The following is a 19,367-nucleotide window of genomic DNA, read 5'->3' on the forward strand; positions in this document are numbered from 1 at the left end:
TGGAAATGAGTGGCTTATGAGGAGCCTTTCGACCACTGAACCTTATTCTTTGTAACACAGTAATCGTGCAGGCTGGACTACTGGTGGCACTTTGGAACTCAAGGCTGATATCATGTGTTACCAATCTCCACTCTGGGAGTGACTAAGGAAATGAGTGGCTTATGAGAAGTTCCACGACCACTGAGCCTTATTGTTTGTAACACAGTAATCGTGCAGGGTGGACTACTGGTGGCACTTTGGAACTCAAGGTTGATTTCATGTGTTACCACTCTCCACTCTGGGAGTGACTATGGAAATGAGTGGCTTATGAGGAGCCCCTCGACCACTGAACCTTATTCTTTGTAACACAGTAATCGTGCAGGCTGGACTACTGGTGGCACTTTGGAACTCAAGGCTGATTTCATGTGTTACCACTCTCCTCTCTGGGAGTGACTATGGAAATGAGTGGCTTATGAGGAGCTCCTCGACCGCAGAACCTTATTCTTTGTAACACAGTAATCGTGCAGGCTGGACTACTGGTGGCACTTTGGAACTCAAGGCTGATTTCATGTGTTACCACTCTCCACTCTGGGAGTGACTATGGAAATGAGTGGCTTATGAGGAGCTCCTCGACCACTTAACCTTATTCTTTGTAACACAGTAATCGTGCAGGCTGGACTACTGGTGGCACTTCGGAACTCAAGGCTGATTTCATGTGTTACCACTCTCCACTCTAGGAGTGACTATGGAAATGAGTGGCTTATGAGGAGCTCCTCGACCACTGAACCTTATTCTTTGTAACACAGTAATCGTGCAGGCTGGACTACTGGTGGCACGTTGGAACTCAAGGCTGATTTCATGTGTTACCACTCTCCACTCTGGGAGTGACTATGGAAATGAGTGGCTTATGAGGAGCTCCTCGACCAATGAACCTAATTCTTTGTAACACAGTAGTCGTGCAGGCTGTACTACTGGTGGCACTTTGGAACTCAAGGCTGATTTCATGTGTTACCACTCTCCACTCTGGGAGTGACTATGGAAATGAGTGGCTTATGAGCAGCCCCTCGACCACTGAACCTTATTCTTTGTAACACAGTAATCGTGCAGGCTGGACTACTGGTGGCACTTTGGAACTCAAGGCTGATTTCATGTGTTACCACTCTCCACTCTGGGAGTGACTATGGAAATGAGTGGCTTATGAGGAGCTCCTCGACCACTTAACCTTATTCTTTGTAACACAGTAATCGTGCAGGCTGGGCTACTGGTGGCACTTTGGAACTCAAGGCTGATTTCATGTGTTACCACTCTCCACTCTAGGAGTGACTATGGAAATGAGTGGCTTATGAGGAGCTCCTCGACCACTGAACCTTATTCTTTGTAACACAGTAATCGTGCAGGCTGGACTACTGGTGGCACTTTGGAACTCAAGGCTGATTTCATGTGTTACCACTCTCCACTCTGGGAGTGACTATGGAAATGAGTGGCTTATGAGGAGCTCCTCGACCACTGAACCTAATTCTTTGTAACACAGTAGTCGTGCAGGCTGGACTACTGGTGGCACTTTGGAACTCAAGGCTGATTTCATGTGTTACCACTCTCCACTCTGGGAGTGACTATGGAAATGAGTGGCTTATGAGGAGCTCCTCGACCACTTAACCTTATTCTTTGTAACACAGTAATCGTGCAGGCTGGACTACTGGTGGCACTTCGGAACTCAAGGCTGATTTCATGTGTTACCACTCTCCACTCTGGGAGTGACTATGGAAATGAGTGGCTTATGTGGAGCTCCACGACCACTGAACCTTATTGTTTGTAACACAGTAATCGTGCAGGGTGGACTACTGGTGGCACTTTGGAACTCAAGGTTGATTTCATGTGTTACCACTCTCCACTCTGGGAGTGACTATGGAAATGAGTGGCTTATGAGGAGCTCCTCGACCAGTGAACCTTATTCTTTGTAACACAGTAATCGTGCAGGCTGGACTACTGGTGGCACTTTGGAACTCAAGGCTGATTTCATGTGTTACCACTCTCCTCTCTGGGAGTGACTATGGAAATGAGTGGCTTATGAGGAGCTCCTCGACCACAGAACCTTATTCTTTGTAACACAGTAATCGTGCAGGCTGGACTACTGGTGGCACTTTGGAACTCAAGGCTGATTTCATGTGTTACCACTCTCCACTCTGGGAGTGACTATGGAAATGAGTGGCTTATGAGGAGCTCCTCGACCACTTAACCTTATTCTTTGTAACACAGTAATCGTGCAGGCTGGACTACTGGTGGCACTTTGGAACTCAAGGCTGATTTCATGTGTTACCACTCTCCACTCTGGGAGTGACTATGGAAATGAGTGGCTTATGAGGAGCTCCTCGACCACAGAACCTTATTCTTTGTAACACAGTAATCGTGCAGGCTGGACTACTGGTGGCACTTTGGAACTCAAGGCTGATTTCATGTGTTACCACTCTCCACTCTAGGAGTGACTATGGAAATGAGTGGCTTATGAGGAGCTCCTCGACCACTGAACCTTATTCTTTGTAACACAGTAATCGTGCTGGCTGGACTGGGTGGCACTTTGGAACTCAAGGCTGATTTCATGTGTTACCACTCTCCACTCTGGGAGTGACTATGGAAATGAGTGGCTTATGAGGAGCCCCTCGACCACTGAACCTTATTCTTTGTAACACAGTAATCGTGCAGGCATGACTACTGGTGGCACTTTGGAACTCAAGGCTGATTTCATGTGTTACCACTCTCCTCTCTGGGAGTGACTATGGAAATGAGTGGCTTATGAGGAGCTCCTCGACCACAGAACATTATTCTTTGTAACACAGTAATCGTGCAGGCTGGACTACTGGTGGCACTTTGGAACTCAAGGCTGATTTCATGTGTTACCACTCTCCACTCTGGGAGTGACTATGGAAATGAGTGGCTTATGAGGAGCTCCTCGACCACAGAACCTTATTCTTTGTAACACAGTAATCGTGCAGGCTGGACTACTGGTGGCACTTTGGAACTCAAGGCTGATTTCATGTGTTACCACTCTCCACTCTGGGAGTGACTATGGAAATGAGTGGCTTATGAGGAGCTCCTCGACCACTTAACCTCATTCATTGTAACACAGTAATCGTGCAGGCTGGACTACTGGTGGCACTTTGGAACTCAAGGCTGATTTCACGTGTTACCATTCTCCACTCTGGGAGTGACTATGGAAATGAGTGGCTTATGAGGAGCTCCTCGACCACTGAACCTTATTCTTTGTAACATAGTAATCGTCAGGCTGGACTACTGGTGGCACTTTGGAACTCAAGGCTGATTTCACGTGTTACCACTCTCCACTCTGGGAGTGACTATGGAAATGAGTGGCTTATGAGGAGCTCCTCGACCACTGAACCTCATTCTTTGTAACACAGTAATCGTGCAGGCTGGCCTACTGGTGGCACTTTGGAACTCAAGGCTGATTTCACATGTTACCATTCTCCACTCTGGGAGTGACTATGGAAATGAGTGGCTTATGAGGAGCTCCTCGACCACTGAACCTCATTCTTTGTAACACAGTAATCGTGCAGGCTGGACTACTGGTGGCACTTTGGAACTCAAGGCTGATTTCACGTGTTACCACTCTCCACTCTGGGAGTGACTATGGAAATGAGTGGCTTATGAGGAGCTCCTCGACCACTTAACGTTATTCTTTGTAACACAGTAATCGTGCAGGCTGGACTACTGGTGGCACTTTGGAACTCAAGGCTGATTTCATGTGTTACCACTCTCCACTCTAGGAGTGACTATGGAAATGAGTGGCTTATGAGGAGCTCGTCGACCACTGAACCTTATTCTTTGTAACACAGTAATCGTGCAGGCTGGACTACTGGTGGCACTTTGGAACTCATGGCTGATTTCATGTGTTACCACTCTCCACTCTGGGAGTGACTATGGAAATGAGTGGCTTATGAGGAGCTCCTCGACCACTGAACCTCATTCTTTGTAACACAGTAATCGTGCAGGCTGGACTACTGGTGGCACTTTGGAACTCAAGGCTGATTTCACGTGTTACCATTCTCCACTCTGGGAGTGACTATGGAAATGAGTGGCTTATGAGGAGCTCCTCGACCACTGAACCTTATTCTTTGTAACATAGTAATCGTGCAGTCTGGGCTTCTGGTGGCACTTTGGAACTCAAGGCTGATTTCATGTGTTACCACTCTCCACTCTGGGAGTGACTATGGAAATGAGTGGCTTATGAGGAGCTCCTCGACCACTGAACCTCATTCTTTGTAACACAGTAATCGTGCAGGCTGGACTACTGGTGGCACTTTGGAACTCAAGGCTGATTTCACGTGTTACCATTCTCCACTCTGGGAGTGACTATGGAAATGAGTGGCTTATGAGGAGCTCCTCGACCACTGAACCTCATTCTTTGTAACACAGTAATCGTGCAGGCTGGACTACTGGTGGCACTTTGGATCTCAAGGCTGATTTCACGTGTTACCACTCTCCACTCTGGGAGTGACTATGGAAATGAGTGGCTTATGAGGAGCTCCTCGACCACTTAACCTTATTCTTTGTAACACAGTAATCGTGCAGGCTGGACTACTGGTGGCACTTCGGAACTCAAGGCTGATTTCATGTGTTTCCACTCTCCACTCTGGGAGTGACTATGGATATGAGTGGCTTATGAGGAGCTCCTCGACCACTGAACCTTATTCTTTGTAACACAGTAATCGTGCAGGCTGGACTACTGGTGACACTTTGGAACTCAAGGCTGATTTCATGTGTTACCACTCTCCACTCTGGGAGTGACTATGGAAATGAGTGGCTTATGAGGAGCTCCTCGACCACTGAACCTTATTCTTTGTAACACAGTAATCGTGCAGGCTGGACTACTGGTGGCACTTTGGAACTCAAGGCCGATTTCATGTGATACCACTCTTCACAATACCCAACGGTTCTCGCCCGCCTCTACATGAGGTCCGCATGGTCTTACTTCAGCCATTGTTGTTTCTTCACGATTCCAGTTCGTAATAACGTCACCAAGAATTAACTTGGGCAGCTTTAGAAGGGTTAAAAAGCATCTGAGATGACATCCACCGACCAGTCCACATTCTAAGTTACTGATCTCTCTCGACCGAATGATTATACTGTTTTTCTTCCTTATGGACAACACGATGCACCTGGCCTCATTTCATAGTAGGGGTTCCTCGCGACATCCAGTGGTCAGTTCTGATTTGCATAGGGGTGGCCATACATCTTCGATCACATAGAATATACTGTTTTATTGAGAAAATGAAACTCATATATAAAGGAGCTATCTTTGTCGCAAAATATGACAGTTGAAAACACATTTTATGTTTAGTGTTGACATCCGCTTTGGCCCGCATTAAGTCATTTTCTCGTCTAGGTCACTGGAGGACGGCTGCTACAACTGACGCAAGCTGGTGCTTTTGTTATCGGTACAATAAAAAAAGAGTAAAGACGTACTGCACGACTGACTGGGGCCACAGTTAATGAGAAACGTAATCTGAAAGGTTTTCTTTAGAGAAAACTCACATGTGTTTGTCTAAGGCAGTAAAATAAGGAAATTTCGATTGGAATCGTGCATGATGAAAACCTTGCGATAGAACGTCACATGTTTTATGAAGCATAGTTTTTCTTTTGCTTTTGCTTTTTACTTTTTCACGTACATTTTAAGGTCCTAATTTTCATTTTTCAGTCTTCCTTTCGCTCTCCGCCGCCGCCACATTTACAGAGGTAGCTTCTTTGTTAAGTGCACTGTCCATAAAAATGTGAAGCATCCAGAGGACCTCGTCGTATGTCAATGTAGTACACATCATTGGCCGATGCACAAATGATTAGAGTTGCAGTTCTACGTGATAGGTAGAACGCCCATCAGGGTTCATTATTCGTGCTGTTAGTGGGCATAGTATGGTATGGTATGCAAGAGATGTAAACAGCATTTACAGAGGTAGCTTCTTTGTTAAGTGCACTGTCCATAAAAATGTGAAGCATCCAGAAGACCTCGTCGTACGTCAATGTAGTACACATCATTGGCCGATGCACAAATGATTAGAGTTGCAGTTCTACGTGATAGGTAGAACGCCCATCAGGGTTCATTATTCGTGCTGTTAGTGGGAATAGTATGGTATGGTATGCAAGAGATGTGAACAGCATTTACAGAGGTAGCTTCTTTGTTAAGTGCACTGTCCATAAAAATGTGAAGCATCCAGAAGACCTCGTCGTATGTCAATGCAGTACACATCATTGGCCGATGCACAAATGATTAGAGTTGCAGTTCTACGTGATAGGTAGAACGCCCATCAGGGTTCATTATTCGTGCTGTTAGTGGGCATAGTATGGTATGGTATGCAAGAGATGTGAACAGCATTTACAGAGGTAGCTTCTTTGTTAAGTGCACTGTCCATAAAAATGTGAAGCATCCAGAAGACCTCGTCGTACGTCAATGTAGTACACATCATTGGCCGATGCACAAATGATTAGAGTTGCAGTTCTACGTGATAGGTAGAACGCCCATCAGGGTTCATTATTCGTGCTGTTAGTGGGCATAGTATGGCATGGTATGCAAGAGATGTGAACAGCATTTACAGAGGTAGCTTCTTTGTTAAGTGCACTGTCCATAAAAATGTGAAGCATCCAGAGGACCTCGTCGTATGTCAATGTAGTACACATCATTGGCCGATGCACAAATGATTAGAGTTGCAGTTCTACGTGATAGGTAGAACGCCCATCAGGGGTCATTATTCGTGCTGTTAGTGGGCATAGTATGGTATGGTATGCAAGAGATGTGAACAGCATTTACAGAGGTAGCTTCTTTGTTAAGTGCACTGTCCATAAAAATGTGAAGCATCCAGAAGACCTCGTCGTACGTCAATGTAGTACACATCATTGGCCGATGCACAAATGATTAGAGTTGCAGTTCTACGTGATAGGTAGAACGCCCATCAGGGTTCATTATTCGTACTGTTAGTGGGCATAGTATGGTATGGTACGCAAGAGATGTGAACAGCGTCAGACGTTCAATAATCATTGTGAAGGACACATACTCGTATGACACAATAGCTCACAGAGTTTGTAAAGGGCTTCATTGATTGTTGATCTCCATTTGGCCGACTATTCTGATATACAGTGTCCATATTTATGGGCTGTTGGAATGTGACCGTGGCCACGATGTTGGAATAGATGGGAGCGTAGGGACAGGCATAACAGTCGTCCGGCCACATAGCCGCGTTGTAACTATACCAACCACATCTTAACCCCTACACATCTGATGCTGCCATTCGGGAAGAAGTAATAGATTTCCAGCAAATGATTCAAATAGCTCTGAGCACTATGGAACTTAACACCTGAGGTCATCTGTCTCCTAGAACTCAGAACAAACCCAACTAACCTAAGGACATCACACATCCATGCCCAAGGCCAGATTCGAATCTGCGACCGTAGCGGTCGTGCGGTTCCACACTGAAGCACCTAGAACCTGCAACATTCTACTCCAGTCCGCACCACTGCTCGGAGAATAGCAGCACTCGGACTAGGGAATTACCATTCCAACCGAAGGCTGCTGTTAAATCCACAACATAAAGTGCTGCATTTGGAGTGCTGTCGTGACAGGGAGGCACGGCGCGCCGCTGTGTTCAGAGACGAATCGCGGACGTGCACTACCCAGTATTGTTGTTGATAATTCTTCCGGGTTATATGGCCGTGATCCACGAAATACTTCTATTCTTAACGTTTCGTCTAATACTACGTTGGACATGGTATGGCTGGTCCTGTTGAGAGCGGCCTAAATACCGAGGAAAGTGGGCGTGGTCTAGCTTGCACATAGTAGCAGAGAGAAAACTAGTCAAAGATAAAGTAAACATCGATAATAGTCCGTCATATATAAAAATCACTTATCGATTCTGTAACGCCCCTGTCCATATCTCGCTATAGTGGCGTTACAGAAACGATAAATGATTTTTATCATTGACGGACTATTATCGATAGTTACATTTTATTTTTGACTAGTTTTCTCTCTGCTACTATGTGCAAGCTGGACCACGCCCACTTTCCTCGGTATTTAGGCCGCTCTCCAACGCCCGACTCGTCAGTCGGCAGGACTGAACAGGACCAGCCATACCTCTGAGGATGTCCAACGTAGTATTGGACGAAACGTTAGGAATAGAAGTATTCCATGGACCATGGCCATATAACCCGGAAGAATTATCAACAACAGTACCATCCAGTCGTGAAAGACTTCATTGTATGACTACCCCGTATGACCATCGTCGCCGAAAGTGGGGGAGACGTGGTAGAGGCCCGCCTCCCCGTGTTCTGGAGAGGCACAGTGCTGTTACTCCAGGCGTCGTGGTGTGAGGAGCCATCTGGTGTGCCATCGAGTCACGGCTGACAGTTACTGGGGGAGGGGTGGGGGGTGGAGGGGGGGACGCGAAAGGCACGACGGTACCTCACGGACATCCAGCGACCTTACGTGTTACTTCCAATACCGTAGTATATCGGTGCCATCGGCAACACAACAATGCTCATCCATGCGTGGCAATGGGTGATGTTGACGAGCTTCCGTAGCCATCAAAGTCCCATCTTTCCCGGTCCAACCAGTGCCTCCATCCAGACCAGAGAGTCTGCTACGTCATATTGATATGAAGCCTCATACTGCCAAGTTGTCTCGATATTGTAATCACTGAAATAACAACAAATACCTGCTCAAGCCATGAAGTTTCGTCCCGTTTCTTCCTCTCCTGTGGTGGGCTTAAAATTATTATTCTTACCATCTTTTTATTTACGGGCAGTGTAGTTCGCTACGTTTGTTAGGCCTTTTACAAAATAATCTGATAGACATGTTCAGCGAAACAGCATGCATTGTTAATTTTTTGTCTCGCATTATTTTTCCCTCCTGACAGTATGATTCTTGTTACTTGAACTGGCAACAGGCAAGATAAATAAAAACGTTAGAATGAAAACAGGAAACAAATAAAACAAACAATAAAAGAGAAACTCCCTTCTACATTTGTGAACATGACAGCATATTGATTCTTATATATGAGATATGCAATTAAAACCAAATGACTTATAATTACAAATTATCTCTTTCAGTTGCATATAGTTGTCGTTAGATTGGATGTTAGTCAGTCTCCTCTCGGGTCACGGCCCATGAATAGGTTCGTTTTTAGCATTACTATGTTTCCATCCTCTCTGTCGCAGTTGTGGCTGTGCTGTTTTCTCTTCTCTGTAACATGTATTACCTAATTTATCAGTTTAATACCTCGTTTCCACCAAAAATCTTGCATACTAATCATAGTAATCCTCACGTTTCTGTACTTTCTTATCTTCTGTAGTAATGTAATACCCAAATTTCTCCAGGCTAGACTCTCCCGTGAGTCTAACTGAAACATGTTCCAGACTTTTCCACCACAGAAAATGAGGTAGTCGCCGGAAACTAAACGCAGTACCTTCATCTTATTAGCTTGAAATATTAACCGCTAGATGATGAAGGCTACCATATCTCGATAGCTATTCCAAATAAGGCATTGCATTTCGCCGATTGTTGTATTGTACTGCTAATGAACGTAATATCGCTGTTTGTCTCTCTCTTTCAACCTGTATTTTTATCTGTATTGTCGTGTACTTTCGTTCTGTGTTCAGATACAAACTCAAGAATGACAGGAAATTAGTTACTTTCGCCTGTCTGTTGGTGTGGAAGAAGAGACGTTTCCGATGTAAGTGCATTTTGCATCCAGGGAATTTTTCCGACCATTTTTAAAATGTCACGCCATGAAATAAGAACTTTTGTTAAGAATGATGTAAGTAAAATACAGATTTGTACTCAGTTCGTTTTAACGGTTCTGAATTTGTGTCGGGGAAAGGTCTCGAAATGGTCTGCAACATGATACAGCCATAAAGTCATTACATTCAGGTTCACTAATTATGAAAAGTAAGGAGTCATAAGTTGTAATTAAACTGTATCAAAGGGCGGCCGCGGTGGCCGAGCGGTTGTAGGTGCTTGAGTCCGGAGCCGCGCGACTGCTACGGTAGCAGGTTCAAATCCTCCCTCGGGCAAGGATGTGTGTGAAGTCCTTAAGTTTAAGTAGTTCTAAGTTCTAGAGGACTGGGGACTGATGACCTCCGATGATAAGTCCCATAGTGCTCAGAGCGAAACTGTATCAAACGTTAATGATCATAATCTTTGCAACCTCAGCCGTGTTACATTGCCTTTTTTTTTTTTTTTTAATACCGTAAGTCATCCGGAGTCCGTCTCTGTCTCTGAATGGCCAGCGCGGCTGACTATCACGCGGACGACTCGGGTTCGGTTCCTGGTACTGCCAGGGATGTTTTTTCTTGGCGAGAAGACTGAGTGCACTGAGCCTATAGATGCCGAATGAGCAGCTGTTTCAATGGGAAGTAGCGGCTCCGGGATCTGGAAAGCTGACAACGGCCAGAAGGGCGGTGTGCCGACCTCGCACACAACCACACCGCAGCCAGATAATGGCAGCGGTTGCCAATGTCACGATAGTACTTCGATCTCGATTGAACCACGTGAAACCGGATTGGCTGAGCATTATTATTATTATTATTATTATTATCATGACTATATAACTCTTCCAGAGATGGAGTACTATTCTGTACCGTGACATTTAGTGAAGAGCGTAAATTTGGTAAGCTCTACAATACATTAGAAAACAGCGCAACATAACAAACGTATTTCTTATTCTTTCAATATTACCAAAAATTAAACCCTGTCATTTGAATCTTATATTCTAGAAGATAAGAAAAGTACGCTGCAGTTGGTTTAATTTATATAGTTCTGCTGTTGATGAGCGACAGAAGTGACTTACGTATATGACCCAGTCCTTGGGGAAGTGCGCGTTGGTCCCACACACGTAGAGCCGCGTGCCGTCACCCATTGGCTGGATGACCCGTATGTGGTTTCGACAGTCGAAGTGCTGGAACCATATGAAAGCATATCACTCATATACAAAGCGTGTTAAATCTCTTTTTAATTTCAGCTCGTCGCGTTCCTTTGCAGCATGTAACCCAAATACACTTCATATAGAGGGAGTTAGTAAATAATTCACTGAATATTGATAAAAAAATTTAAAAAAATACGAAGACTACGAAAACTTTGAAAAGTTTTCCAATGATTTATGCAATAAAACTTAGGTTACAGTGCAACCCTAAACGATTGTGTTAGCCATTATACTAAATGGAAGGGGCGTGCCACAAGGGAGACTAAGGACAATTGGTGTGCCCTATATCATTGTAGCAACGATCACGAAACGTATACAGGAAATTACAGGAATGTTCTTCCTGCAGTTAATAACTATCATAGCATTTCAGCCATCCAATTTTTAACGACTTTTTGGACTTTCATGGAAATAATTTTAATTGTAGTTAAAGTTATGTTTTTTATCTGTATTGAAAATAAAACAGTCACGATTGCAATGTTATTTTTATTTAAAAATAACATGTTCCACATTGGTTGGCTATCATCTTATTATCTAAAATGATGTTGTTGTTGTTGTGGTCTTCAGTCCTGAGACTGGTTTGATGCAGCTCTCCATGCTACTCTATCCTGTGCAAGCTTTTTCATCTCCCAGTACCTACTGCAACCTACATCCTTCTGAATCTGCTTAGTGTATTCATCTCTTGGTCTCCCTCTACGATTTTTACCCTCCACGCTGCCCTCCAATACTAAATTGGTGATCCCTTGATGCCTCAGAACATGTCCTACCAACCGATCCCTTCTTCTGGTCAAGTTGTGCCACAAACTTCTCTTCTCCCCAATCCTATTCAATACTTCCTCATTAGTTACGTGATCTACCCATCTAATCTTCAGCATTCTTCTGTAGCACCACATTTCGAAAGCTTCTATTCTCTTCCTGTCCAAACTATTTATCGTCCATGTTTCACTTCCATACATGGCTACACTCCATACGAATACTTTCAGAAATGACTTCCTGACACTTAAATCAATACTGGATGTTAACAAATTTCTCTTCTTCAGAAACGCTTTCCTTGCCATTGCCAGCCTACATTTTATATCCTCTCTACTTCGACCATCATCAGCTATTTTGCTCCCCAAATAGCAAAACTCCTTTACTACTTTAAGCGCCTCATTTCCTAATCTAATTCCCTCAGCATCACCCGACTTAATTAGACTACATTCCATTATCCTTGTTTTGCTTTTGTTGATGTTCATCTTATATCCTCCTTTCAAGACACTGTCCATTCCATTCAACTGCTCTTCCAAGTCCTTTGCTGTCTCTGACAGAATTACAATGTCATCGGCGAACCTCAAAGTTTTTATTTCTTCTCCATGAATTTTAATACCTACTCCGAATTTTTCTTTTGTTTCCTTTACTGCTTGCTCAATATACAGATTGAACAACATCGGGGAGAGGCTACAACCCTGTCTTACTCCCTTCCCAACCACTGCTTCCCTTTCATGTCCCTCGACTCTTATAACTGCCATCTGGCTTCTGTACAAATTGTAAATAGCCTTTCGCTCCCTGTATTTTACCCCTGCCACCTTTAGAATTTGAAAGAGAGTATTCCAGTCAACATTGTCAAAAGCTTTCTATAAGTCTACAAATGCTAGAAACGTAGGTTTGCCTTTCCTTAATCTTTCTTCTAAGATAAGTCGTAAGGTCAGTATTGCCTCACGTGTTCCAGTGTTTCTACGGAATCCAAACTGATCTTCCCCGAGGTTGGCTTCTACTAGTTTTTCCATTCGTCTGTAAAGAATTCGTGTTAGTATTTTGCAGCTGTGACTTATTAAGCTGATAGTTCGGTAATTTTCACATCTGTCAACACCTGCTTTCTTTGGGATTGGAATTATTATATTCTTCTTGAAGTCTGAGGGTATTTCGCCTGTTTCATACATCTTGCTCACCAGATGGTAGAGTTTTGTCAGGACTGGCTCTCCCACGGCCGTCAGTAGTTCCAATGGAATATTGTCTACTCCTGGGGCCTTGTTTCGACTCAGGTCTTTCAGTGCTCTGTCAAACTCTTCACGCAGTATCGCATCTCCCATTTCATCTTCATCTACATCCTCTTCCATTTCCATAATATTGTCCTCAAGTACATCGCCCTTGTATAGACCCTCTATATACTCCTTCCACCTTTCTGCTTCCCCTTCTTTGCTTAGAACTGGGTTTCCGTCTGAGCTCTTGATATTCATACAAGTCGTTCTCTTATCTCCAAAGGTCTCTTTAATTTTCCTGTAGGCGGTATCTATCTTACCCCTAGTGAGATAGGCCTCTACATCCTTACATTTGTCCTCTAGCCATCTCTGCTTAGCCATTTTGCACTTCCTGTCGACCTCATTTTTGAGACGTTTGTATTCCTTTTTGCCTGTTTCACTTACTGCATTTTTATATTTTCTCCTTTCATCAATTAAATTCAATATTTCTTCTGTTACCCAAGGATTTCTACTAGCCCTCGTCTTTTTACCTACTTGATCCTCTGCTGCCTTCACTACTTCATCCCTCAAAGCTACCCATTCTTCTTCTACTGTATTTATTTCCCCAATTCCTGTCAATTGCTCCCTTATGCTCTCCCTGAATCTCTGTACAACCTCTGGTTCTTTTAGTTTATCCAGGTCCCATCTCCTTAAATTCCCACCTTTTTGCAGTTTCTTCAGTTTTAATCTACAGGTCATAACCAATAGATTGTGGTCAGAGTCCACATCTGCCCCTGGAAATGTCTTACAATTTAAAACCTGGTTCCTAAATCTCTGTCTTACCATTATGTAATCTATCTGATACCTTTTAGTATCTCCAGGGTTCTTCCATGTATACAACCTTCTTTCATGATTCTTAAACCAAGTGTTAGTTATGATTATGTTGTGCTCTGTGCAAAATTCTACCAGGCGGTTTCCTCTTTCATTTCTGTCCCCCAATCCATATTCACCTACTGTGTTTCCTTCTCTCCCTTTTCCTACACTCGAATTCCAGTCACCCATGACTATTAAATTTTCGTCTCCCTTCACAATCTGAATAATTTCTTTTATTTCATCATACATTTCTTCAATTTCTGCCTCATCTGCAGAGCTAGTTGGCATATAAACTTGTACTACTGTAGTAGGTGTGGGCTTCGTATCTATCTTGGCCACAATAATGCGTTCACTATGCTGTTTGTAGTAGCTTACCCGCATTCCTATTTTCCTATTCATTATTAAACCTACTCCTGCATTACCCCTATTTGATTTTGTGTTTTTAACCCTGTAGTCACCTGACCAGAAGTCTTGTTCCTCCTGCCACTGAACTTCACTAATTCCCACTATATCTAACTTCAACCTATCCATTTCCCTTTTTAAATTTTCTAACCTACCTGCCCGATTAAGGGATCTGACATTCCACGCTCCGATCCGTAGAACGCCAGTTTTCTTTCTCCTGATAACGACATCCTCTTGAGTAGTCCCCGCCCGGAGATCCGAATGGGGGACTATTTTACCTCCGGAATATTTTACCCAAGAGGACGCCATCATCATGTAATCATACAGTAAAGCTGCATGCCCTCGGGAAAAATTACGGCTGTAGTTTCCCCTTGCTTTCAGCCGTTCGCAGTACCAGCACAGCAAGGCCGTTTTGGTTATTGTTACAAGGCCAGATCAGTCAATCATCCAGACTGTTGCCCTTGCAACTACTGAAAAGGCTGCTGCCCCTCTTCAGGAACCACACGTTTGTCTGGCCTCTCAACAGATACCCCTCCGTTGTGGTTGCACCTACGGTACGGCTATCTGTATCGCTGAGGCACGCAAGCCTCCCCACCAACGGCAAGGTCCATGGTTCATGGGGGCGGATCTAAAATGATAAAGGAGGCTAATTAAATAACTATCCTACAAACACTATAAGCCATGGTTCTAAGCTGCGCCAATAATTTAATTAAAACCGTTAACAACATTCACGTAAAACTGTCAAATGGAGTTCGTTGCTCCGGCTACCAAAGCTCTATGTCAACCATTAGCACATGAAAATCCGGTTGTCAGAATAATTAAAAACAATTGTGGAAACTTGACGGACAGATTTCGTAAATCACAATAACTAAAAAGAACCGTGGGGAAAATTTCATAAATCAACCCATAGCGGTACAAGAATTACTAAACGCCGGATGACCGCAGGTAGCCGCGCTAATACAACTAACGTACAACAGATGGCGCTAGCATCTTAAGTTATGGACAAGGGTAATACGGAATTAATTAAAAAAGGCTTCATAGGAAGGATTAAAGTAGTTTAAATTGAAATTTAAAAGTAATTAAAATTAAAATTATTGAACAAGTTTTATGGGCCATCCAAATCACGTGCTATAGTGTGATGCTTAATGTACACACCATTATTGTGGTAAACGACGGTAATATTAAATGGTAACCAACAAATACGAAACGCACAAAACAATCAAAAGTAGTGTCCATTAACAACTAAATAAATAAAGCAACCGTAAAATTGAACTAAAACTTTTACAAATCTTAAAAACGTTAAAAAATTACACATGTCTGTCTCAGAGGCAGTATGCTATGACGCTGCACTAATAAATACCCGCTTATAAACCATAAAATTATAGTGGATGTCCTATTGGGCAATAAAAAATCTTAAAATTTGAGTGTCGACAAGTTACTTTTGGGATTATAACACGTACACGCGACACAAGAAAGAGGATAAGTGCAAAGTCTGGAACCAATGGAGGGGTCTAAGGTTATAATACGAGAATACGACTATAAAACAAAATTATTGGGGTAATAGTGCTAAGTCACTGGAGGGATCTTATGACATAAAATGTCTGATTCTTGCTAACCAACTCACGATTAAGAAGAGTATCACTATGTTGACGTGAGTATATGACAATTCCCATCTCTTCTCACAAGTTCAACTGTTTTTCCTTTTTTAAATTAAGTTCAGCTGTCTCGGTATATCTATGTCGCAACCAGTGAAAAGGCGAATAATCTGATCGGTGCCGTTCCTGAGGTGTAGGGGATAATGTGAAATGTAAATGTTCATCAACAGATTCTTAAGTTTGAAATGACTAATATTTTCTAAATACATGTTTTATTTTTTATTTGCACTCAATCAGAACCACCCTGCACCATACTGTGTATCATGCTTTTGATCATTTTTCATGAGTCTCATTCTTTTCTTCCATTTGGACTCCTTACCTGCCGTTTCTGCTGCATACTGAGCATTATTGATGCGCACCTCATCCTCCTGTAAAGTCATTTGGTGCAGATTACACAAGGAATAATTCGGATATGCTGTAACACTTTTACATTATCACTGTTGCGAACGTTAAAAGCAATAACAGCGTTACATCCCATCTGTTCTCCATTTTAGTGTTTTCCTCGCAATGAAAACATTGTTTGGGGTGCGAGTTGTTGACAGAATCATTTGGCTTCTGAGTCTACCAATTTAAACGCTTCTACTATACGCCTGGTCTCTGTAAATGGCCCTCCTGACTTACATGACTGTTGCGAGGATGGAATGTTTCCAGCTGTATAAAGTGTCTGAGTATTGGACGTTGCGTTACTTACATCATGAATTTCGTCCAGGAGAGCAAAGTTGATATATATATATATATATGTTTGTCATCTATTGAAGTTTGTGGGAAAAGAAAGATAGCCATACAGTCTGCCGTGTTCTGAATAAATCATCAGTATTATTCCAAATGGTCGTCACGTAGTATTGTCACAGTTCATCTTACATTTGTACCACCAGAAAGGTTCCGGTTTACTTAGTTTCAACTTCCTCAGCTTGGTACTCATTCCGATCTGGACGTGATTCACACATTCCAGTTTTGTGATAATCTTACGACAGTAAATCCGAGTTGCTGCTGCTACGCTGTTGTATACTTTGAACTCTACACCACATAAGAACTTTTAATAACAAATGCCCGTTTCATTCATGGATCGACTGAAAATTTCAATAGCTGCAGAGGCCTCCATTCCACCACTTGTTCCTTCGTAGTTTCTATCACATATGTGTTCTGCTTGGTTCACTAATTTACATTTATAACAATAGCTTGTCAGAATTTGAAAGTCGATTGCCTCTCATGTGTGGGTGATTGTGTTTCATTTACCCATTTTGTGTAACTGTTGGAAATATTGGGTAGAGCGTCTCACGACTAGTTCTCGAAGTTCTTATGTGTGATTCTAAAAGTGGTTCTCCTCAATGGAAATAACATTTATGTAGATAATGCAAGATAGAATTCATGGATCTCAGGAGTATTCCGTTAAACTGCGTGAGAGATAATGGAGAAATAAATGTAGAAGTGAATAAAAACAACAGTCTCAATAATGGATGGTAACAATGCAAAAAACACGAAAATAAGCAGAAAAAAATACTAAACAAGATACTGGCAATTGACGTCCTTTTTGGGATGTGATGTACAGATACTGTCATGTCAGCGTCACTAATTGTTGAACAACATCCTTGCCTCGGATATCGTACCAGTCGTAGTGACGATAAAACCATACAAACCTCGTGAGACATAAGTTGAACTTGCAAATTCATCGACTTTTTCGATGCCTATTTGTGCTTTATATCTCTGGTGCAGCCGCATATGAACTGAGGGTAGCCAAAGACAAAGGTGTACATTGTCTTCTTCCTGTTCTTCTTCTTGCGCTTCTTCTTATAATTTTTCTTCTTCTATGGTTAAGACAATTGTAAAAGTTACCCTCAACACAACATCTCCCACAAAGGAGCATAGTGTTAACGAACCGTCTACAACGAGAATATTAGCGAAGAGGTATAGGGGTTAGACAAAAATATGGAAACAGCGAGAAATGCTTTCTGAAACGTAACGCAGATGCTAGCCAAAACGAGATGTTACGCTGTTAAATTTGACTACGCAATGCACCTGTGCAATGTCCTCATTACGTTGCAAGCGTCACTCGTGGTCAGAACAGTATTCTGTGTAGATGTGAGTTATGTGAATTCGTACGTGGGCAGATTTTTGGCGCTCGCGTGGTGGGTGCCTCCACAACCATGGGGCAGAAGTGGTTATTGTTTCAAGAGGCACCGTATCTAAGACGTACATCGCACGCAAGGAAAGCGGAAAACATTACTCGCTAAGTCACAACGCGGACAAAAGTGTGTTACGAGTGATTGTGATACACGGTCACTGAAAAGGATCGTGACGAAAAATAAAAGGACGAAAGCTGCAGATGACACCACAGAACACTCGAGAACCCAGCTACTAACAAAACAACACGAAGGGAGCTCCATAAGCACAGAATTTCATGGCGATCAGGAATTCCAAACCATTCATCAGTATGCAAATGCCTGTAAGAAATACGTGGTACCGAATTCACGTACGTACTGTGCTGTGGAGCAATGGAAGAAAGTAATTTGGTCGGATGACTCTAGTTTCACACTGTTTTCAACTTCTTGCCGAGTTTCTGTCCCAGCAGTGAAACAAGGCGAGATTTCGGTAATGATTTGAGCAGCCATATGTGGTATTCCGAGGGAGCCATGGTTACTGTGCAGATTCGTATTACTGCCAATGATCATATGACTATTTCGGCTGCTCAGGTGCACCCCATGGCACAGTATTTGTTCCCCAGTTGTGATTCTGCGTTCCAAAACGCCAGAACCCCCGTTCACACAGTTCACGTCGTCCAAGACTACTTTCACGATAATGAGGATGAATTTTGCATCTCCCCTGGCCATCACTGTCACCAGGTCTCAATACTGTTGCCCCCTTTGATCTACTTTGACGAGAAGGGTGTGTGATCGCTATTCACCTTCATCACCGTTACTTGAACTTCCCACTACTTTTCAGGAAGTGTGATGTAAGATACACTTGAAAACCATACGGGACCTGTATTTATCCATTCCGAGACGACCGGTAGCTGTTTTGGGTGCCAACGTTTTTCCTACACCGTATTAGGAATGCTAACGTATTGTGTTCTTGATGTTTCAGTAGTTTTCTTCAACCTCCGTGTGCACTTCATCTGGAAAGAGACTCGTTTTTGTCGCAGTCGCCTGAAATCATGCAAGAAAAATAAGAAAAACCTTAACCACGTAGCCTGAATCAGGATCGTAGCAGTATCGACGCGAATGTGTGCTTAGATTCTTAACCAATCGGTCATCAAGGACTCTGAAAAGTACAGAATTTAACAACCTGTAATCCATTTGTGAAGTACAAAGTACATACACACATCAAAAACAGTTCGCAAAACTCCGGTTCCCAGAACTACTGAAGACAGACGTTGACAGAGGATATTGTATCACAGACACAGTCCCTTTGACTGTTCAGAGATGTCACTAAGCCCAGCCAAAGATGTAGACAACCATGCATGAGTAGCGCCTATTAGACAGAGGGGGCCCCATAGCCGATCAGTTGCAGTCATTCCACCAGGAAGGAGGTACACGGCTCGTGTTGTCTGT

General features: G+C 43.1%; 1 protein-coding gene across 1 annotated transcript in view; it reads right to left on the reverse strand.

Annotated features, from left to right (window-relative positions):
• LOC124805488 (semaphorin-2A-like) overlaps window positions 1-19,367 on the reverse strand; it is a 491,457-nt gene that overhangs the window by 149,964 nt on the left and 322,126 nt on the right. Inside the window, exon 5 of the mRNA XM_047266052.1 lies at window positions 10,824-10,931. Within this exon, the coding sequence (XP_047122008.1) occupies window positions 10,824-10,931 (108 nt within the window). The remainder of the gene's footprint in view (window positions 1-10,823; window positions 10,932-19,367) is intronic.

This window comes from Schistocerca piceifrons, chromosome 7, assembly GCF_021461385.2.
Source record: "Schistocerca piceifrons isolate TAMUIC-IGC-003096 chromosome 7, iqSchPice1.1, whole genome shotgun sequence".
Lineage (NCBI taxonomy): Eukaryota > Metazoa > Arthropoda > Insecta > Orthoptera > Acrididae > Schistocerca > Schistocerca piceifrons.